Raw genomic sequence first — 22,840 nt, 5'->3', positions numbered from 1 at the left:
ATCCTCCTAGCTATTGCTGTTCATTCTGGTGTGGGTATATATTTCCCAATATAGCTGGAAGGCCCATAAATTATGTTTCGGTCATCGAATACCAAAACTTCCTTGCTATCAAAACAGACGAATTAGAGAATAGTCGAGCCGAATATCAGAAGGCTATCGAGTAACCCCGGAGCGATATGGCGAACCTCCCAGACAGTTCGCGTCAAGTAGTCCCTATGTCCAAAGAGGATTTTGTTAGAGTAAGCCTAAGTTTCACGCTGTTCATGATGGAGGTAGTTAATTTTTGACTGCTCGACAATTGGCGTGTAACTGGATAGACTCCTTGCGTAGGGAGGGACGGCCTCTTACCATAAACCCCCATGATGACGGTATACAGCTCTCTCGCGCGCTAATTACTTAGATGAATCTCTATCTGGATATTAAGGAGCTAGGGCGTTATAGCCTCACAGAGCCAGACTTTCTGTTAGCAGTAATAATGCGCTGGTTACATGACAAGATCTTTGATAAACTTCTGTTTGATATCCTCCCAGAGATATCCGGAACGATTGGTGGCGTCAAATTGTTTGATAAATGGGATATCCCATATCTCAGAAAGAATCGTGCGACGATGTACATGAATCTCATTACTGTTGGCCTAGGATACGCAAATACGTGTGCTTCCCCAGAGGTTCAATTGTCTAATGAATTAGCAGAAATTTTCTAGTTCCTGTGCCCGGACGACTATGACCTGGCGGGGGTGTTACTAGACAAGATCATCAAGCGTGCGGTTGACATGCAGGAACAGATAGCAGTCTCGCCGGACTTATTCAATTACACGCGGCTCTCATTCACCCCGGGTAGCTCATACAAGGTAGTAGACGCCTCGGACCTATTCAATATGAAAGGCAAGATTAAAATCCGGGATCCTTTGAGATGGGGCATGTGGTATGACCTTAGAAGCTCTACTCTCGAAGAGACTATCCAACATCTTAATCCCGTCTACTGCATAAACCCTTACACTACTATTTCAGAAATGACATGTGGATCATTATCAGAGGGTATTCTGATTTCTCGAGCCCAAATCTAGGCTGTTAGCGGCGAATTAACCTAAGGGAATCGAATTTTGCGGGTTGTCGCGGTACTTCAGCGAGGCAATCGTCTGGTTGATCACGGCGGGCCTTTACATGGCTTGACCGAATTCTATTTAGTAGCTACCTCCTAGGTAAGAATGTTATATCTAATAGATTGGCCAAAACGTATAATTTTGTCTTCTATCGCTTGTATTTTAACCAATATGTGGCAACACGTTTGCCCAGGTTGTCTCGAAAGCTTGGGGAGGTAGGAATGCCAGAGACCGAAAGACTTCGACAAGAATAAACATACGAGCGACGAAAAACAGAAGTCCGGTAGTATTGGTGAGGACAAGGTCAACCACAAATGTAGTCTTGGTGCCCATAGACACGGCGAACGTTTTCATTAACCAACTGTTGATTAGCAAATAAAGCTCCATTAGAGCCCGTCCCGCAGGTATCGCCGCGATAGTTATAATTGAGCTTGCGTGCCATAGCTGCCTCTCTATGTCATTCGGGAATGCGAAATTCCATGCTATGCAGTGGAGTGCACCGAATAACACTATGCAAAAGGTCCCCCCAAAGAGTAACCCTTGGTAAGGGTTGTCTATGTTGCGGATAGCATGGACAGCGTTATTTGGAATGCTGATGTCAACCCACTTGTAGTAGTATTGATACGGACCAATAACAGCAAGACGCGCCAATTCCTGGGGAGAAGCATAACGAGCTGCGTGGATGACAGTCGAAAGTTGGACGTCTTTCGGTTTGTCCAGTAGTAAAAAGTAGGTGATCGCAGTACAAATGGCAAACGCCAAGGTCATGATCTCTAACTGAGTGGTAGGTATGCGCCAGGCAAGGCGAGTAATAAGCTGAAGTGTGAACCAGAATACCTGACCAATAGCAATGACTTTCACAAAAAGATCGCCCTTGTTCCGGTCGGAAATGTCGTCTTCAAGGATAGAAGGAAGCTTGTCGATAATTCCGAGTTCGCGGGCTAGGAGAAGTTGCGTCGCATCGACAACCCATCTATCCCCATTCAACGCCTTGACATTATTTCGCCAAACTACGGACCGCTTTAAGAACTGATGTTTCTCCCAGGGGTCTTCAAAGTCGCTTGTTTTAGTACTACTTCTGGCTTCCGATACAGCGGTTCGATTGATCCCATTATTCTCCCTGTGCACCACTCCTATCCGGTGCGGTGGTTGGCGGTAGCCAGTACTTTCATCCAGTGTCGGGCCTCGCTGGTTGATCCCGTTTATGAAACCGGAGGACCGATCGCCCTGGTTATTCACTATAGCACCTACACCAGTCGCAGCGTTTTTTTTCGAAATTGGTAAGGAATACCGCCGTTGACTCGACCTGACGTCTTCTCTTTCCCATCTCAAATGCTCTAAGGAGTGGGACGGATTCGGTGCTGAAATTGGCCTTTCAAGCTCAATTTTAGATACAACCGCCCGACCCGATGTTGGATTACCCTTTAATTCCCCATCACTGGGAGCTTCTATTGGATCGAACACCGGGGCAGTCCGCTCGTCAAATTTGATAGTAAAACCACCCATGTTAGCAAGATACGTGTGAGTTCGTGTCCACGGGACGCCATCCCGATCCCCGTAAGCCTCAAAATCGGCCTCGACACTGGACACTGCCTGGTAATCGGCCCATGCTTTTCCCAGCGACCATTCAGGAGCGACTACATTTAGAAGCATCCAAGAAATTTTGTTGGAAGTACGGTATATTGCTCGGAAATATTTCTCGGATTTCTTCCTAGGCGTCGTTTGTACGGGGACATTTAGGTGGAGGACGGACCAAGTACAAATTAATAAAATGCTGAGACAACTCCAAACGATGTCTAGTGTCCCTCGAGTATCAGACGACGAAACAAAAGTCACGGTCTCTGATGGGTAGGTGCATTGTGATTTGACCACCGTCATAACGTAATCATAAAGAGAAGATGCTGTTCGAGTTAAATGAATAAGACCATTTTGAAGGGGGTTGCTGTTTATTTTAGCAGGTTACGTAGTCTTACCTGCTTCTCTGCTCAAGGCAGACACACGGTCGCATTGCCTTTGCTTCAGCTCACCAAATTTAGGAACAGAATTGCCGCCCACATTGGATGTCCAGCGGCTTATCAAACAACATAAATGCGACCAGGATGGATCTAACCGTAGAATACATGGGTGCGGATGCATCTTTGTATCGTTGAAACCAACATCTTTAAACCCTTGTATAAATGCCACCGCTTTCTGATTGGGTAGCTGTCTACCTTGGCACCTAGGTAGAGCCTCAGTTAAATCTTACGAAGCGAGAATTTCCCTTCTCATCAGATATCAACTGGGCATTTTCCTTTTCCGCCCACCTATCTATACTATTAATCGTCTCAGGCGTCACTCTCAACTCATCGTCGCCCCACCCCTTAAGCGGATGTAATAAAAGCGCAATATTCGAAGTCATCAAAAGAGGCTGGCCGTACGAGAGATAAATGCTCAAAACCAGCAATCCCGCGGCAATAAGTGTCTCTAATAGAGGCAACGCCAACCAACCCCATCGAACCACCATATAAGTCTCCTGCATGTAGGCATCACCTTCGATCATCGTCGCATTAGGATTATCGCCGGGATTACTCTGGCGGAGCTGATTCGTGATCTCCTCGGCGATATTGTATCCAACGGCTTTTAGATCGGCGTCGTAAAGGAATGAAGTGATATCGATAGTAGTATTAGACCCGCCAGCCCCCGTGCCATCGAAATTCCACCGCGACCGGTCGAATAACTGGATATTGGAAAAGAGACGTTTTAAGAAGCCTTGAATGTTCGTGGTGATTTCTGGGGATATCAGGAATTGGGTTTTCGCGTCAAGGGTGGTTAGCTTTTCGAATTCGTCGGGCTGCTCTGCGGTTATTTCCGTGTAACCAGTGGATATGACTTTCTCCGTGGTGAGATTTCCTTGAGGGACGATATCGCCGGATTCATATGTCACGTCATGATACCTTCTCACACACCATTTCCAGGATATCCTGATCATCTCCACAGGTAGCGGTGTTGTTCGGTTATCCTTGTACTTATTTAGATCATTGTCGTCGGTAGGAAGAAGTTCCCTACTTATGGGTATATACTTGTCCGTCACGCGAAGAATGGTGAGTTTGCCAATCGAGCCCCACCCATCCCCTTCCATATGAGTTGCCATCTCTTGATTTCCTGGGGCCTCGTAAGTCCCAGTGAACATGAAGGTCATATTCATCCCCAAGGGAGGCGGATGTATATTAATCACCGTCGTTCCGGTGTCGACCGCCTCATCCGTAGGAACGGAATACATACAGGTCATATTGCTAGTAGAATTGAAATAGGTACAAACGGGTGGCTCGGAAGTTGTGACATTTTCGAATGTACCGCACACGCCCAACGTCGTGAAGTCCGGCCATGCGCACCGTACTGCAGGGCTGGGGCAAATGAATCTCGGTATGGAGGGACCGTTGATCATCGCGTTGATAATTGAAGACTGGAAAGGTAATAGTCCTGCTGTAGGCCAATAAAAGCTAGGTGGGGGGTATGGGTATGCATTTGACTTGTAAACCAGTGCTCTACCAATCTGAGCTGTAGCATTCGTCACCCTAGTTTCGCGTAATTGCCAGCCTATAATCTGCTGCGTAGTAGGCTCAATCCCTAAGGCAACTAAAGTTATTAGAGCAAGGCTCCAGACGGGAATAACTCGAACTCGACCGCGTACTAGTAGTGACAATGAGCCCCAAGGACCTCTACTAGCGTCATCAAAGGCTTGAATGTGGTCGAGCGGACGTGGACCTAATGTGAAGTGTCGCCATTTGAGCTGGCTGATACAAGAGGCGACGGAGACAAGCATCGCACTCTTCCCAACGGTCGTACACATAGCAACCAGGGAGTTTGGTGTGATTGGCCATGTCCAAGTAGATGCAGGCTTGTCATAGATAACGCATAGTATGGCTATGACTAGACACATGGCAATGATGCTGACGATACTTGATGATATTTCCCACCACCACCACCATGGGGAACTAGGTCTTAATAATGAAGGCCTTTGCGGATGCTGATCCGGCACCACAACGTTTGGCGATTTTTCCTCATTTTCGGTATTTGAATATACCGTAGAACCTCGAGACAGTTTCGCTCCAAAGGGTGATCTGCTTCCTTCTTGGGCGAAGGTTTTGTCCTGGTGGTAATCATGTGTTGCTAATGGAAAATATGCAGCGCGATCGCTTCCTAATTGATCTGCGGTCGCTCGTAGGTTGACGGGCCCTGTTCCGAGTTCTGGACCTGCTATACCATCTTCACTGCGAAATGATGGTTCAAATGTCGTCCTGTGTGACGAGTGTCCGGGCGATAATGTTGAATGTTCTGATAATGGAGAAACCGCCATGGGGTATTCATCCATGGGGTTTAGTGCAGCCATTATTGACCATTGAAAAGGGCCTTGAAGAATTGGTGAAGCTACTCGAGATAGCTCGTATTAAAACGTGGGTAACGCTCAACCAGAATCATCTATGTATATCTTCAGCCTTAATTTTCGTGTAAGATCCCTAATGCAAATTTGAAACTTCATACAACCAACAACCCATTGTAGGCAATCCCATTGGGCTGTGCCACGTGAATGCAGGGGAACATCTCATATTTGGATATAATTGATGCTGGGGTAGCATTGGTAATATGAAGACGGAAATGATATTGCGGCCTTTAAACCTTTCTGAGAATCTTGGAAGTCTGTATGGAATGGCAGAGTATCGCTATCGCTTTGTAGATTGATTATGGGCGAGCAAGTTGGTGTCGGCACGCTTTTTTCGGCGTTGTGTCGAAGCTGTTAAGTGGTTAGCACTAACTGGCATTCTCCCGGCATCGTTAATATAATAGCATGTTCGAAACTTTATGATCACTAATACCGAGGGAGGAAAGAGTCGTGACGTCTAAAAGTTGTTGGGTCGAGAGGGTAGTGAGCCTTATCATGATCACTAGGAAGCTGAGCTGCGCCTTCGCTACATTTAGGCGGGCAAGCTGACTGAATGACGGAAGGCTTCAGTGGACACATATTGGAATCATCAGCGCTCTCGGCCTATTATTGCCTTTAATCGTCTAAATGAACTCTGTACTACCGCCATAGTATAGAAGATATTGTTCAAGAATCAGTCTGAATACCTAGGAAAGCCCTGTAGAGATTTGCTGGTCTTTGAGCGGGGTTATGGTGGGCCCGTCGCGTTACCAACCTCGCCAATTTCGAGGTCCTACGTAGGGGAAATACGTTTAGTTCGCCTCTTGAAGATATAACAATGCGATACGATTCTTTAAGTTTGTCGAATACGCTCTCGCTTTTAAACACCTATGTGTTATCTCAAAAATACCCTATGACTGGGGGCCAAGGTCGGTAAATGCGAGCTGTTGGTCCCTCCATCTTTACTCGGATTTTTAGCGCTTCGGTTGCTGGAATGAAGAAAACGTTGGCGCAAGCCCGCCCAAACTAGGATCTCCCAACGCCCCGAGCAGCTAGAAGCGGAAACGGCGATAACGTCCCTATTCATTGAGAGTTTTATGATAACACTGGGATAGGGATATGCGATGGTTTGGAAGGTATAACATCGACTTCGTGAGGCATTCATTACACGGTGAAAGATTCTCCTTTGTTCGTGAATATATGAAGTTGGCAGGTTGACAAGTTTAGCTGGACCCCGCGACCCTTAAATTCCAGAGCATATTCTATGGATGTACCGTGTAATGCCATTACGTCAGGGCCCGGCGGGATGGTATAGCTCTATGAACGTGGCGCCCCACCTACCCTAAACACGGCCTCTAAACTCTATATCTATTACGTACAAAGGACGTAGTTATATAAATAGTTCTTGATATAATTGAGCCTCACTGACTATTCGAAACTACCTTAATATATAATAAATATTTCAATTTTGCCCTAACGGATCGGGCGAACTGGAATTGTGGGTTTGTAAAAAGCAGGTGGCTCAATGTGTGCCAAATACCCTCCAAATATTTTAGTGAGAGACGCCTGTAATGTAGGTACGATATATGCGCTGAAACTGAGACACCCATCCTCATAGAGCTACGAAGGGTAGGCGGTCAATGTTGGTGGGTTGGTGGTTGGAGATCACAAAGCTAGCTCCCCCAACCTACTACTATACAGCTTAAGACGACAGGTGCTCACTAAGAATTTCCATAACTTGACGTTGAAGCGAATACTTCCTACGGGACTGTCTCGAATGAATAGGAGTAGACTTAATTCAGAGTTCTCATATAGGTACCCAAGGAGACGTCAAATCTGATTATTCAAACGGTATGAGAACACACAAATACAGGAATCAAGATAATACACTAGCTAATCACGGGTAACACGCCTCACGAAGCACCCATATAAAAATAAGCATTGCACATTCAACTAAATCACAAACGATCGTGAGAACTGAAATGTCATTGACAAGGTATCTCATATTTGCCCAACACTACATGAAGGACGTAAACTGCAGTAATTAAAGGTAGACATCTATCGCCCATAGCTGCGGACAACACATAGCCACCGATATACACAAAAGAGATGGATCACTACTCCATCATATCTTTTCCCTTCCGTACCTGACAGCGGGACCAAACAGGTGCCTTAATTGCCTGGCCGACCGACTATTGCGTCTGGTCGTTTTTTGTTGCAAGGAAAATTAGAGTAGAGCCAATAAGCTGCAATAAGTCGTAGGAAAAGCAAAGAGCGAAAAATCCGAGTAACTCTTTCAGAGTAAAACGCCGTAGATCCACAAATAAACAGACCAAGAGGTATAAGTGAAGTTCATATGCACAGGAATTGGGGGAAGGGGAAAGATGAAGAGATGATTGTTAACCCCCAACAAGTCTTCTCAACTGTCAGAAAATCTTGAAACATGTCGCCTCCGACTCCGTACATGCAACCAGACTAGAACGATACGCGAAACTTTTTTAGCGGGTACCGCCTAGAGCGCTGATTCTAGCACCTGATGGACGGTGGATAAGACTTTCGGCGTGCTTGCCAACGATGCCGGGCTCTTGTGAGATGGCCTCGCTCTCGCTGCGCTCGGCCAAGTCATCTTCGTCATCCTCGACGATCTTGGTAGGAATGTCGTTGTGGATGCTGTACTGCTGACTGGCTCGCTCAGGAGTAGTCATGGTCGAAGCCATAGACATCGACGTGCTGCTTCGGTTCGGAATTAGATCCGGAGTAGGAGGGATGCTGGAGGCGCGACCCGAAGGGTGTAGGAGGCTGTCATCGCCAACCTCGGAGTTGGTGGCCGAGTGCTCGTGGCCATCATCGCTGGGTGCACTAGAAAGGTTGCTTGCCCGGCGAGGAGATCTAGTTGACTCGATCTCGGCGTCTTGTGCGAGCTGGAGGCCCTCAACAGCGGCCTGGCACTGCTCCGCGATATTCCTAATAATGTGGGAGATAGCATCGGTCTTGTCTTTGAGGTGACGATCAGCCACATCGGTAAAGCTGGCGGTAGAATGACGCTTAGTGTTACGGCTAGGGTTCTTCAATAGACGATCTGTGAAAAAAAAAAAAAAAAATGTTAGTAACCTAGTCAAACGTACCCCCATCAATCGACATCAACTTACCATTCTGCTGCTGCTCCTCTTCCTCTTCGAAGCCTTCCTCAATCTCACTAGCTAGGTCGTCACGCGTAGTTAGGGATTGGACAAGATGCTCCATATGGTGGGATTGTCCACCGATCAAGCTACGCAGATGTAAGACAACACGGCGTGCCTCATCACGTTGTCGAATAATGGTAACATTGGTGTGTTGAAGGGCGGCCAATTCCTTCTTATTGCGCTTGCGTTCCCGCTCAAGTTCCTCGGCGATCTCTTGTTGGAGAACCAAGGCTTCAAGAGCGTCGTCTCGCTGCTTCTCAGTGCCAGTAAGACGAACCGACAAACGCGAGTTGTCGTCCTTCTGTTGGTCGATAAGACCTGCGAGTCTTCGGTTTTCTCTCTTGTGAGTCTCGATCTTGACCTTGAGATCTTGAGTTTCCTTCGTGAGGGTCTCGGCGAATGCTTGGAATTTGAGGAACTGTTGTTTCCAGCTCTCCAACTCCTCAACGAGGTAGTTGTTTCGCTTCGTAACCTTGTTCAGCTCAGTGTCCATGCGGCCCTTCAGGTTGATGAAATCCTGCCATGCCTCCAAGGCATCACGAGAGTATTGGTTACGCTCCCTGACGATCTCGTTCAAATGTCTCATGGAAACCTTAGTCATCAGCGGCTTCTTCACTGCTCCACCAAAGACAGCCTTCAAGCCAGTGTTGCGACCCTAATTAAAACTGTTAGCATGCACTCCGAGTCAAATTCGATAGTAGAATCCCTTACCATCTTCTCACAGACATGATCCATCACGGCCATGACGGCGTCCTGGTTCCACCATTCGGGCTCTTGAATGGACTCCACCTCCCCACGCATGACAATGATTTGACCTGCAGGAACCAACTTCCCACCACCGTAAGCTGAGCGCAGATGTTGCGGGACACCGGACGGGGTAACATCGCCATTTAGTGCCTGTGTCAAGCGGGTGACAAACTTATTTCGTTGGTTCGCGTTCAATGCCGTCGGGGGGCTGGAAGTGAGAACAAAGTTGCGGTCTAAATCAACTACTAAGGCATCGTTCGGGGCCGTGAAAAGAGAACGGCATTCAGCAGTGATACCAAGGATGTATGGACCTGGTTCCTCTACCAATTCCTTGGCATGGCGGGCGTGAACGACTGGAACGTACAGACCACTCCATTCATACACGCGAACGCAGAATCGGATAGTCTCGGCAGCCATGGTTAACATCGCGGGGTAGTGACTGACAAATATGATACGCCTAGTAGGAGAAATGGCAGCCTCGATAACACCCACGATGTTAGGTACCGAGAGACAAGTCCACAGAGGCCACATAGCGAAATTCTGGAATCCAGTGGGAGACGATGGGAATTGGTAGCAAAGAGCGTAGTCCTTCATGTCTATTCGAACCAAGTCGTTTAGTCGCGGAGCCGGGAAGCTGAGAATCCTCGAGACCTCCTCCGCGTGGAAGAGGTTGGTAGCTTTGTTCCAGTGAATCCACATTCCTCGCAAGTAATCTCCAAGCAGGTTGTATAGAGGATATCGGGAAAGGAACGATAAGCAGTAAGGAATCCAGTAAGTCTCATCGGGGTTATCGTAGTAGTCGGTCTCGGTTCGCTTCCTCAGATCCCTGATAGTCTCCGCCCTCTTCTCATCTGCCCTTGACCAAACGCGAAGACAGATACCGTAGAGCGTGTGCGAAGAATCCTGTTGGAGAACAAACGCATGGTGAACGCAGTGCGGCTGGCTACGACCAGTGCAAATTTCGACGTCGTGGGGGAAGCAAGCCTAAAACAGTCAGCGTGGTCATTGATTAAATATTGAGGTCAACGTACTCTCATAGCGGCGTGTAAAGATCGAGCAACTTCATTGTCCTGCTCGAGGCGGGGGCTGCTACCTAAAATTTCGGGCAACCAGAATTGGCCAACAGCTCCCTTCATGTGTCCAATCTTTCCCTGGCTAGGAGCAGGAGCCTTCACCCATTGCGAAGGCTCTCGTCCGACACCACAAACCATGTATGCGTGCGTTAGAGTCTTGGGAGTTCGTTGCTGAGGCTTCATGTTGAGCGTAGAGGGAATTGGTTGCGTGATACGTGAGTGAAGAGAGGAAGTCCTGCTCGGAATAATTAGGTTGGTGTCGCCCTGATCTCGTGTACTCGGGCGAGCATCACGTTCGCTTGTACGCGGACGCGTAAAGGAAGAGTGTGTGTTAAGTGAAGGTGCCATGATGGGCTATGTGTTTGTTTCCCCGTGCTGTTTCGTTTGTTGTAATCTTGAATCCCAATACAGTCACAACAATAGTGATTAACTAGACAAAAACCAAGCTCCTGCCTGGACCACCGGATCCAATTGAATGGGACGGAATTATACTTCGAAGCTGCTCCTCACTCGAAGGCCCTCCCGTTGCGAGTTGCTCTCTAACCTGGGTGACCAATTTCGAGCCACCGAGCTACTACCCAGCGAACGAGTTGGCAGCTTGCTGTCAGAAGCGGAGGGGGATAGAGTACAGTCTCGCTGCAACTACTTACTTAGGTGGGGGGGAAGAGGAAAAAAAGAGGTGGGAGGGAGAGTGGAGGAATGGCGCTCAAGAAAAGGGAAAAGGAGAAACGAGATATGAAGCAGGAGGGTGTTGCGCGGTAGAAAAGGGTGTGTGTCGGGCAGAGAGCGAGAAGGGAGATTTGCGCCGAGAGACCGAAGCAAGTCAAAGTCAATGCGCGCCTCCAATTGCCCATTTAGCGGGAATTATACAGCTAGAACAAAGCCTGGAGACCCTGTAAACCTTGTGAACCCTGTAAACCCCTGGCAGATGGGAATTATAAATGTACTTTCCTAGGTATACGGAGTACTGGGGTACTTGGGGTGCTTTCCGTCACTGACCAAAGTGTGACAGCGGCCAGACGAGGCAAGCTTCAAGAACACCCGTGTTACAATTTACACAATTTTACTAGGGACGGGGAAATAACAAGTGGGTTTCTACTGCAGGATGACTGGCGTGCCAGGGGATCGGCACTGCAGAGAGTGAGAAGGGGACCATGTCACTGATACTCCTCTGTAGGTCTGATACGATTAGTGCGTAGGTCGTTTCTAGGGCGTATTCTAGCCTAGGAATTAGTACCTATTGCCCGTGTTGCACCTATTGGAACTATCATCCCAGCCCAGAAGTACGACGTTAGTCTCGTACCCAGTACTCCCGAGACCTAATTCCACTAAGAAGACAGGGGGCAATTGAGCTAGCCCCCCAGACTAGCCTTCCAGCCGGCGCAACATAGCACTAGGGGTATCCCTGGCAGCTTCGAAATTTCGGCAGGCCCACTGCATTTCACAATCTAACCAATTACAACGGTAGCTGACTAACCGGAAGTGGGGTGGCGTGGGACATACAAAGCTGATTAGCCTTGAAAAAAGGGGCCGTTATTGTGGGAAGCTACACCAAAAGCTATCGTAGAACGGGTCATCGTCCAGCAAAAAGCAACATAACATTAAAAAAAGACTCAACGAACGAGTTAAGCTCATGCCCATCGAGATACTACCAGATTTTAGGTTTCTGTAATATGTACATACCTAGTGAAAGGTTCAAGGCTTAATGAAAACTTTCAACGGACAGAATATCCTATGACGAATGAATATAAAACATACCTAGGTATTATAAGCAATCCGGTGTTGGGGCTTGCAGATGAAAAGAAAACAAACGGGGCTTTTAAGAGATCCGCATTGGGGCCAACACAGTGTGAGGATTAAATTGAAATAACGGTTAGCTTAAACCATTTAGCAAGGTACATAGCAGAATGGGTGAAATCGCCTCACGTAAAAAAGGAAATTGAAGATATTTTCTTTGATGTCAGTATTCTTTTCAATTTCGATCATCGAAAAGATGCAAGATGTCGGCCTATATAAATGCAACAATGGAAACATGCTTACTCTTTGTCTTTATACATATGAGACAGTAAGCAGGGTTTTTACAGGATTAGATGATTTTGCCTTATTGGACTGGCGTCTCAGATCGAAGGAAAATCTGCGAGACTACTATTTGTTCTACAACAGTTACACCTATATTGCCATCTCGTAACTTGGAAGCCTTCCACGGGCCGTGATTCACCTCTTGCATATAATGGCACCAGCCATTGACTCTCGGGTATCTCAGCTCGTCACCGACTTTCAAGCCGCATATTATATGTAGGTCTTCTCACCTATCAACGACTTAGAACGACTGAGTTATTTAATACCTAGATAACCAGCCTTCTTCACCGTTCAAAATTACGCATTCAACATTTAAACATACATGTAACTATTCATTATGATTTATTATTAATCACTAGCTTGAGAAGAAAGAAAAGAAAAAAAAGTATCTAACCTATTCTGTCTACTTACAATTAAGAAGCTTCCTAAAGTAGATTATTCATTTTCTTATGTCCCCTCTCTTATGTCGTACACGCAAGACTTATGCACGCTATGACCCGCCGTCGTGGTTCATCCCTTCCATGCCCCTCCATTTAGTGCAAACAAGCCTAGAAAATAAACAGGCCAGATCCTTTCAGCATTCTACATAGTTTCTTTGACTTATCCCACTTCCAAGAAAGTATTCAGTACCATACATATTAACTATGCCTATTGTATTTGAAGACGAATCATGATAGACCCGAGACTATGGCCTTGCTCTTTATTCTTTTCTTTTAGTGGTTTATGAATGGGCGGACGGGTAATCTCTGAAACGCTAATCCTGGCTTAGGTCAATTGTCTTCCCGAATTGAGATAGTTGCAGAGAGGTACAGATGCAATGCAGAGCGGGAAGCAAAACATTAGGTACCATTACCCGTCACATACGACAATTAATAGGGAAAAAGAGAATATGATACATATGAAATAAATATCGATATCATATTCAATCTATCACATCATATCATGATATCCTCTCTTTTGGGGGTACAATGTTTCGAGATGCAATAATATCAGGCTTCAATCAATCAATCAATCAAGCCAAGCTGCATGTGCTGCAATGCGCAATGCACCGTGATTGTAAAGAATTCTTCTACCAATCGGCTCAGTTGCGATTCGCAGAAGCTACCTAGCTTGGTATCTGACGGGTCGCCCGCAAACTCCAGCATATCTGCGGCACAAAATGTGTGCAAGGGATATCGAAAAAGGTCCTTAAAATGTTTATTATGAAGAGGCCCTCCCCGGTTTTGCGACTCGACCCTGCCCCTCATAACATAACATTTTGTTATCCTATCATTATGATCCAGGTCCTCTCTTATCACAGCACTTACGATCCTACGGAATCAACCCGAACCTCTCAGCATGCAGTTGTCGGAACTCCCGCTATGCATTAGCCTATTCCTTCGTGTTGGGCTTTGAACAATGTTTACCTATCAACAAACACCTAGGTATGAATTATACATGACAAGATATCCACATCTAAACTTTTTCAGCTGCGCAATTGCAATAGGTATTATGAACTTCTGAAGCGACAAGACTTTTGCGAGACGTCCGGACGTCCCAAAACATAATCGCCGCATAAAATTGAATTGTCGATCCCACGTGTTTCAACCCACGGTGATTTGCGACGTTCAACTTGTCGGTACTACATAAGCATATTGCATTTTTAATTATCAACATTACTATATATTACAATATGGTACTATAGCTACTTTCATTTACTTGTCTTGACCTATTTCATCATCAATTGATTGTTGTGTAGTATTCTATAGCCTTGGGGTGAGATATAAGCCTGGAGCTGTCAGGCGTGCTAGTTCGGTGAAGTGCTTGCCAGAACGGTGACATGACCGCTGTAAAAAGGCCAAGGAACTAGAAAGTACTCACTACTTAGATACTAGTCTGGTTTAGATCTTGGTTTACCCCTGGCCTAACCGCTTTAAGAGGTCGCTCGGTTACATTCGCCTAATGCTAGTCCAAAGTTGGAGCTAGTATACGATCCGAGCTCGTGGGCAGCTTACCCAGTCAGAACCCAGTCAGACAACACGAAGCTTCGGAGTTTCTCTAGCACGTGATTACATAACAAGGCGAGCTTTCTTCAGCTCGGCCGATCCGAATTGACATCGTAGATCATTAACCTGCGACATCTACCTCTCTCCATCAAATATGACAAACCACCTATACATATGCAGTTTTTTCTCGCTACGAGCAAACATACCCAAGTAGTTTCCCACCCTCTATTCAGGGCCACTTCTACCACCAATTCATAAATTCACCGTTTTGATTTAATTGCAATGTCTACTTTTTACTCTTTCATATGACAAAGCCTAACCAGAACCGACACATTAAGGTGTTGGAGATGCTTTGTCAATAGTATGTTTCCCCAACCTTGACAATGACGAATTACGCGTTCGACGTTCCCTCCGCCGTTTTTATCGAGTTTGCGGCCTTCCCCACAGACGAAGTTAACCACGCCAATCGTAACACACGGCCCCTTCAATGACACCAAGTTCATGGGCTCCTCCCACTACAATGGTTCTCACAAACTAGGGACGAGACTGCTATTCTTCCTAAGTCAAGTTCTATTAATAGTATATATTCTAGACCATTGCCAACATGACACCGTTTCAATTCAGATGATCTCCCGGTCCCTTCCAGCCACTCATTGTCATGGCCCGGTGGCAGCAGCTAATAAGTTGAGTCCCTTACAGCAACCAACATCTGATACTAAGCCCTACAAGATGTTTCCACGTAGTTCGTGTCAGCCTTTCCCTTCATTGACCCATGAACGATTCATCTAGTCCATCTCGACCCCAGGTTTACTTCTATCGCCGAGTTAGAAAGTAAACCTCGAAAGACAAATAATGTCAAAGGGTCATTTGTAGGCTAGCTAGCCCTTCCGACGTCATGACCCGATCAAAAAAAGGTCTGGACAAGCCCATTGCAAGGGTTATTCGACGATTAGTCGATTTACGAATCTATCTTCGGACTACGAATACGATATTCTGACACTGAACCCCCTCGGGCCACTGCGACGAGTATCCCTACTGATACTCCTCCCAATTGTATAGGCAATTTGATAGTCTTCCTATCCCTAGTACAATCACGGGATCCTATCAAACTCATATTCCCATGACTCACTGGGGGCGAGTTCAGCAATCAGGAACAACGGTTTACGACTTCAATGAACTAAACAAGCCCCGCAGGTAGGCGCCAGCTAGTAGCGATAGACAAACCCAGACCATGATGTGCAATACCCGAAGCCGATTGTCCTTATCCCTAGTTACGTGACAGTGGTTATTGGAGGAATATCAAGTTTTGGTACCTAATCTTCGCAGACAGTCCCGCTACCAATCCAAAAGCGTGATCAAATGGCATATCTATTCGATTTATAGGTATCATGACTCGCAACAGTCAACCTTAAGAGATACGACGACATGAACTAGGCTTCGTCAAGTCCACTCGATAATTATTATTTAATGAATATGGTCGTCTCCAAAATATCTGCTAAACCATTCGCGTAACAAGCTCGAGCGACAGCCCGACACTAGGAAATAACGTATGTAGCTTTAAGCAAGATTTATAATCTAGGTTAGAGTATCGTACTCACTAATATCATTACCCTACAATTTCGTAAAAACTTTACGAGTACTATATGCTCTCCTCCCTCAATTAGAGCACATCTTTTAGCGCAAGAAGGCTAGGAGGCTGAGTTCAACGGTCTCAACATTGTCATAGCAGGCGACTATAGTTATCTAGCTAGATGAAGCCAGCCTATTGAGAGCAGTTAGGAGAATACTAAGACGTCCATCAGCCATTAGCATTGAACATACGTAAGAACGAAGTCATTATAAGAGTATCAACATCTTGGTTCTCATGTACGTGAGCCCGCATAGCGTCCTGCAACCGGCGCATACCACGGTACCCAATTGAGGCCTGAATAGAATCAATCGGATATTGAATTCCAGAGCCATTTCCCCCATGGGGTATAGTCTATGCACGAATCCTTCGCACCTACATAGGAGAATATAGAACCATTGACACGAAAGGGAAAATGGGAACCTGCATTTAACCCTTGCTTAAATATAGAGAACCACCAATGAGGCGCCAAGGTATTCTCCAAGTAATTCGAGATTGTTGGTTGTGATCCCCAGATCCGAATCCTTCTACCAAGTTTTGGCTGCGGGGCGTTTCCCCTTTTCGATTTCGGTGTAGTAACTACAATTCGCAGCCCCCGAGGCTCAAAATACCATCGCTACCGTGGTTATTCTCATATTTAATCTATCAATTTGTATTACATATCTACCAATGGCTTCTATGGTGGTGTTGGCTCAGTTACCTATCTATGTGTGTGTAATAATTGTTAGAATATGTTTAGTACCTAGGTACCTAACTCCTAAGATAGGAAGGCGACTTAGTATTAACAAAAACCGTATCTTCTTTTTATATAGTTATCTTGTTGATTTATAGTATTATCTCGATTTAATTAGTTGGCCGGTACTCGGCTTACAGTATGTCTATTTTAAGATGATTACTGGTTCCCTTTGGTTTTTTATAGTTAGAAATGAGATATGTAGTCAACCCACCAAAAACACTGGCTTGCTTCACCGAAGACAAGTCGTTAGAGTAGTTATAGCCAATTGCCCGAGTCTCGAATAGGAAGAGTCATAGTTTAGATGTTGAATATTACCTGCTAAAAGGGAGAAAGAGGAGTGTAAGGAAGCTATGTGTACAAAAAAGAAAACCAGGTAAAGCAAAAGGTGAGACTAATACTTTAAGTAGGAGCTACGCTATCTAGCTGTTACTTCATAGAGTAGGGTTCCGGGGCATCGTACGTCGTCTAGCCGGGTCCAACGACCCAGACCCTTAGAACTATAGCGAGGCAGATACTGTAGAATTACCTAGGTATGGGATGAGGAAAATTAATAATAGGGAGGCGGGATCATTGAGACTGGGATGAGCTCAATCGACTACTTCGTATCGTTTTAGAACGGTTCCTTGGGTGTGGCTAGAGTGTCGAGATTTGAAACACAGCAATCAGCGGCTAACCTCCAAGGCCAGCTAGTGTGGCGCATGAGGTCTGGGGTTCCAGTCGGTAGAGATGCCGGTACCGCTGTTGGATATATTGTTTCTGCCTCTACAGCTTTTGAGGATGGAAATATCAAATACATATCGAGTTTAATATTCTTACCACGAGAGTCTATAAAGTGAATATACCAATTCATTATCCAAGTTTCTATCAATGTGAGAACGTGCTCACTGATTGCTTACCTTCCATTGATTATACCAATATTAAATCTGTCGAATGTGAGTTAATTCATTCTAGATGCTTCAATGTTTCCATGGGAGGTGATGACCTGAACCCCCCTTTTATCCCCCCTTAATTTAATAAACCACAATAATCTCAATTTAGTAGACAGCAAAACGAGAGCATTTTAATAGCCTTAAGTTTAGTAGCCGTAAAAGGATATAGAACCGATGTATGCCATATCTGGGAATTTTTTCCTATATCCCTCAATCGTAGACGTTGTTGAAACCGGAATTCTGTGCAGTCGTAGAACGAAATTCACCCCCCTATTACAATGTCGCTTTTGTCGGCTAGCTTTACCGCTACTCATATAAATCACTTGGAGGTATTTGCCGGTTCAATCTAGGCGCCGTTTTGTGTTCGAATGAGGGGTTTTGAGTGATCCTTCCTGCGGTGTAGAGTTCTCGCTGTTAATAATACTATTATAACTATTAACATCATAAGATTTTTCACCTACGAAGGAATCGCCAAGCTCCTACAATACAGACTAAGCCATCACCACCTCGCGAGCTGGCGATCGACAACTTCCTTTTCACTACGCTCTAGACTAGCAAGAGCCGAGATAAAACTGACCACACCAGCTAACTCGATCTCATTCAAACACACACGTTGTTATTCACATTTGTTCAATTGGTGACGTCTGTATGCTGATCACCTAGATAGGAAACATGTAGTGATTGCAGTGTTGTCATCATTCTGAGCGATCCCAGGTCCAGACCGACGCCCAACGACCAACCATACCACGATTTACCAGGTCCTTTCGTAAGTGTCGCGGATAGAATCACTGAAGGAATGGTACGGTAGCCGCTTTGCCACGCTCGGGATATAATTCACTATAAGTAGACCACTCACGTTTTAGCATCGAATTTTTGGTAGCCCTCCCCCATATTAATGGATGCAATGAGGGTTGCGGTTCCATACCATTAAGTAGAGCGGGCAAGCGAGATGCACACACAAAAAGAACAATCCTAAGTGGTTCTCCCCTATTGGCGCCCAAGGGGAGTCCTATATGTCCAAATTAAAAGATTAATGTTTTCTATTATATCTGGAACCGGAAACATGTGATTATCTGATCTGACGCCGTCTCCGGAGCTTTTCGCACCTTACAGTTGTTGAGGATCACACTCAATTATCTACACCCACTGGGAGCATTTTTAAATGTTGGTTCACCTTATCTGTGGCTCGATCCTTTGAGTAGAAAGATGGTTGCACGACAGAATGGCTAGAGAAGGCTTGTTGTCTTCATAAGAACTTAATGATTCTAAGCAACCTTCGTGAGTAAGTAGAGTATTTCTATTATCTATAATTCTTCCGGTCCGCGGAAACTCTTTCTTCGATTGATATTTGTATTGTTAAGGTAGCCATCCGAGACCAGCCATTACTTCTTACGGTTGCTTTTCTGCAACGGTCGTCTGCTTCCGGACAAATTGGGATGCGAGATGCTTCCGGGTGTCCATCAAGATCTGTAGCTACCCTCTTTCGAACATGGCGTTCATACGGTTCGCGAATTATTGTCGGATATTCGTCGATGCAGTTTAAAAGGGATTGTTCCTTACTGGACTGTGCCTACAGCACCTCAAAAGAAGACATAGTGGCGAACCATCCAATACGTGGCAAGATTTTGATCTTGCATAGAGATCTTCATACCGTTGCTACGCTGATGGCTCCCGCTTCCAGTTTCCCATTTTGTTTTGTCAGCTAGCCACACCATACTTCTGCGGGTAGAGTAACGTTGACCACACGTTTCATATGTCTGCGCTGGCAGTATGTTCGCAATATTCGGTTCGACAATGTGCTTCAGGCACTACAACCGAGAACTATAATGGATAGGAAACTTCTCGCCGGGAATTGCATTTGCCATAGCGGCCAAGAGTGACTTGCAGCTCGCCTAGACCGTCCATGGGGGAGGGGTGTGTCTTTTTTCGTACCTTACTCATACGCCTCGTGTAACTACATTGCTACGTTCCTTCGTCACTAGATCTTAGGTTGAATCTGATACTCGAGTTATCTTAGATAGCCTAGTATTGTCTGAATATTGCAAATGTCGATCATTCTTAAAGAATTAGAGTGTCGTCGTCTAAATCTATCGGAAAGAGTCGTTCCTTGAGTATCTTCGGCTACTTAAATCTCATTTGCGATTATGTTGGCAGATATTACGGTCGTTGATTGCGAACGCTGTGGTATCGTGACGGCTGTGGCTATGTCAACACGAACCCCCCATCTTCCCCCCAATTAACTTCGTGCCTAGCTTATTTACCTACCTACCTACCTAAGTAGTTGAGTGGAGTTTTGAATTTGGAGGGCGGATAGTATGCTGTGACCGGATGATGGTTCTCGCAGGTATTGAGTGTCAACTCATCCCACGCGTTTGCCTCTGTGGATGAGGTGTTTTAGCTTTGACTGGATAGTCGCATAGGCAATACTGGATTCAAGGTCCCACCAAAGGCGCCGAGCGTTCTCGGAATATTGGTACGGGATGCATGAGGAGCTATTCCTCATCACGGAGGGGCTTATCCGATGAGAATACGTCGACATCGAAAACGGTGACGGTGACGGTGCCCATTCGGATTTCATATACGTTATTGAGTCTTGGTGATGCGGAAGCCAAGTTCTGCAGCAAGCTCATTCTGGCATATTACTATGTCAATTACTTGAAACTGAAGGAGGGGAACTTGGGGCAGAAGAGGCGAGAAACCTCCAACTCCGACGTCAATGAAGTAGTGGTGACAACGTGGCAATGCGATAATCCCCGCGACTGAAACGATTACATGGTTGGAGTGCCTTTTTCCGGGGTTCATTTTCAATGAGATCCGGCAATGTCTTGACCGTGGAAACGTGACAACTGATGAAGGCACCTCGGAGAGACCTAAGGTCCTGTTCTAAGTCCCAATGATTCGGCAGCGCCGGCACATTGGCGATTCTGATTGGACCTTTGGCAAGAAATGGTCTTAAAGCAGTAGTACGAAATCCTGCGCATCTGACTGACTACCTGACTCGGAAGAAAGACAAAAAGGCACAAAGGCCTAAGACAGTGGAGCGTGGCTGCACGGACGGCGCAAGGCACCGCGGTGGTAAATTATATCGTGACTTGGTTAAGAGATGATGGGTGATGGTGTCGAGAGGCCTGGAAGTATCACACGAGGTGTTAGAAAGAGGACTAGTGTCCATTGAACAAGGTTGTGCGCCTCCGGGTCTGACTATTGGGCTACACCCGTCGGCAGTGGTCGGCCGTAGGCTGCCGCTGGCCCAATTTGGCGTCACCAAACAGGCGGCGTAAAGCGATTGTGTGCGTCGTACCTAGGTTAGGTACATGTACCGTATGTACTATATGCACTATATGCGGTAAGTTAGTCATCCGTAACGTGTAGTGCGATGCCGTGCATGTCGCGATGCACTCGCCTGGCGGCTGATCAACATCGCAGGTCGCGGAACCGGGTGTTGTGAACTGAAGAAATGCTTGGCTAGTGGTACCTGTTTAATCTGTAGTAGCTATGTCAACATGTATGTAAAAATATGTACGTAGGCAAGGCAGGTGATCTGTGTAAATGTCGTGTGTGCAATATTGTCACTCCACAAAGTAGACGTCTGGGGTAATGATCGGAGCTTGGTATCATGATGGAGCAAGAGGAGCAGGATGGAGTGGTACGGTCAAAGTACAGTCGAACAAGAGTTGGATACTTGTTTGTCACGCCTATGAGACCACTGGACAACTGGATCTTAGCTGCGGAGGAGACGGAACTGTATACCACCACAAGTGAGGAGAAGCAAATTACTTGTCAATGCCGGTTAGGATTGTTTTGTTTATGGTTATTTGTTTGTTTTTGTCGTACGTAGGTGTCGAGGTATCGATTGTATGTATTAGTTACGATCACGGAATACGACCGATGGGAAGACAAGTTGGGGGCAGTGTCCCGCAACGTCCGCAACGCCGTAGTGATAAATGGTAGGATGGGGTCGAAACGGTGTGTTTTTGGTTTAAATGTGATATCATCATGCTTGAATTGAGCATCTTAAAGTGGATATTTGACGATACTATATGCAGAATCCATGTAACTAGTCCTACTAGTTGTGCTACTTGACAATTGATATTCCCTTTTTAACCCTGAACCTTATCTGCGAACAGCTGCAACGATCCACTCGCAGCTGGCTTTACTTACCTATGTAAAGTATGTAGATATGTAGGTAGGCTGTGCGGGCAGGCATGAAGGAGAAACAAGAAATAATTGGGGATAAGTTAGAAAGCTTAGGTCATGATTGACGCGTCAAAAGGAATCGACGCTAACCTTAGTAGGGTATCCCGAACGTTCTAGCTGTGAGTTAGTTCTATGGTTCTTGCCGTAGTGATCCGAACGAGGGATAGATTAAATGTACGCACTTTAATCTTAGAGAGAGGGAAAGAAGAATGAACGAAATAGGGAGCATCGCAATAGCCCGCTAAATAGAAGAAAACAATATTGACTCGTACCTTCCTGTGTGTCTCTACATACCACAACAATGGATATTGTCTTTTGGTAAATCATAAATGGCATTTAGGAGGCAGGCACAAAGAAGAAACTTTGTCTTAATTTGGCAGGGTCGTACTGCGAATACTCGTCCCGCTGCAGCCGCTGGCAGCCGCAGGCGTCATTTTTCTTCTCGAAATTTCCTAGAAGGGGAAGGGGTTTGTCGCGGGTCTCAACGAATCAAATTCGCAAATCCATGAACCGCTCCAATCAACCCGAGCCGGCATTGCACGGTACAATCGATGGTCCATTGGGTACCTAGATACCAGGATACCAGGATACTAGGATACCTAGGTACAATTAAAGAGGTACCCATTGAGAACCATCCCGCGCGCGCATGTGAAATTTCAGCAAAAAATTCCCAATCGTCGCCCCCCGCCCCTCCTTGCTTCTCTTCTTTTTCTTCCATGCAGTCCACTTGCAGAACCTGCCCCTGCGGCTCTGCCGTCCCTGTTTCACTACCGGGAGGTTGTCT

The 22,840-nt window shown here is 46.0% G+C and overlaps 3 protein-coding genes across 3 annotated transcripts; all 3 read right to left on the bottom strand.

The window, feature by feature from the left end:
- Window positions 1–1,067: 1,067 nt before the first annotated feature.
- F4822DRAFT_251617 (uncharacterized protein) lies at window positions 1,068–3,156 on the bottom strand. Its single transcript, XM_051454441.1, has one exon. It carries the CDS (start codon window positions 2,978–2,980, stop codon window positions 1,265–1,267), a length of 1,716 nt encoding a protein of 571 aa, XP_051314392.1. The 5' UTR covers window positions 2,981–3,156; the 3' UTR covers window positions 1,068–1,264.
- Window positions 3,157–5,966, bottom strand: F4822DRAFT_251625 (uncharacterized protein). The gene is made up of 2 exons (XM_051454442.1): window positions 5,939–5,966; window positions 3,157–5,873 (listed from the first exon to the last, which is right to left on the bottom strand). The coding sequence occupies exon 2, from the start codon at window positions 5,469–5,471 to the stop codon at window positions 3,333–3,335; it is 2,139 nt and encodes a 712-aa protein (XP_051314391.1). The 5' UTR covers window positions 5,472–5,873; window positions 5,939–5,966; the 3' UTR covers window positions 3,157–3,332.
- Window positions 5,967–7,266: 1,300 nt separating this feature from the next.
- F4822DRAFT_251613 (AEX-3 domain-containing protein) lies at window positions 7,267–11,002 on the bottom strand. The gene is made up of 4 exons (XM_051454440.1): window positions 10,462–11,002; window positions 9,395–10,414; window positions 8,651–9,338; window positions 7,267–8,580 (listed from the first exon to the last, which is right to left on the bottom strand). Exons 1-4 carry the CDS (start codon window positions 10,849–10,851, stop codon window positions 8,000–8,002), a joined length of 2,679 nt encoding a protein of 892 aa, XP_051314390.1. The 5' UTR covers window positions 10,852–11,002; the 3' UTR covers window positions 7,267–7,999.
- Window positions 11,003–22,840: the final 11,838 nt, after the last annotated feature.

The sequence above is a fragment of the Hypoxylon trugodes genome (genome assembly GCF_022578975.1).
Source record: "Hypoxylon trugodes strain CBS 135444 unplaced genomic scaffold F4822scaffold_5, whole genome shotgun sequence".
Lineage (NCBI taxonomy): Eukaryota > Fungi > Ascomycota > Sordariomycetes > Xylariales > Hypoxylaceae > Hypoxylon > Hypoxylon trugodes.
The sequence above is the reverse complement of the archived record's forward strand: the minus strand, read 5'-3'. Positions and strand labels throughout refer to the sequence as shown.

Coding starts and splice junctions, on each gene's coding strand:
- F4822DRAFT_251625 (XM_051454442.1), bottom strand. CDS start 5,471: ATGGCTGCACTAAACCCCATGGATGAATACCCCATGGCGGTTTCTCCA.
- F4822DRAFT_251613 (XM_051454440.1), bottom strand. CDS start 10,851: ATGGCACCTTCACTTAACACACACTCTTCCTTTACGCGTCCGCGTACA. Junction 10,415..10,461: donor CTTTACACGCCGCTATGAGA/GTACGTTGACCT, acceptor TGACTGTTTTAG/GCTTGCTTCCCCCACGACGT. Junction 8,581..8,650: donor AGAGGAGCAGCAGCAGAATG/GTAAGTTGATGT, acceptor TTTTTTTCACAG/ATCGTCTATTGAAGAACCCT.
- F4822DRAFT_251617 (XM_051454441.1), bottom strand. CDS start 2,980: ATGACGGTGGTCAAATCACAATGCACCTACCCATCAGAGACCGTGACT.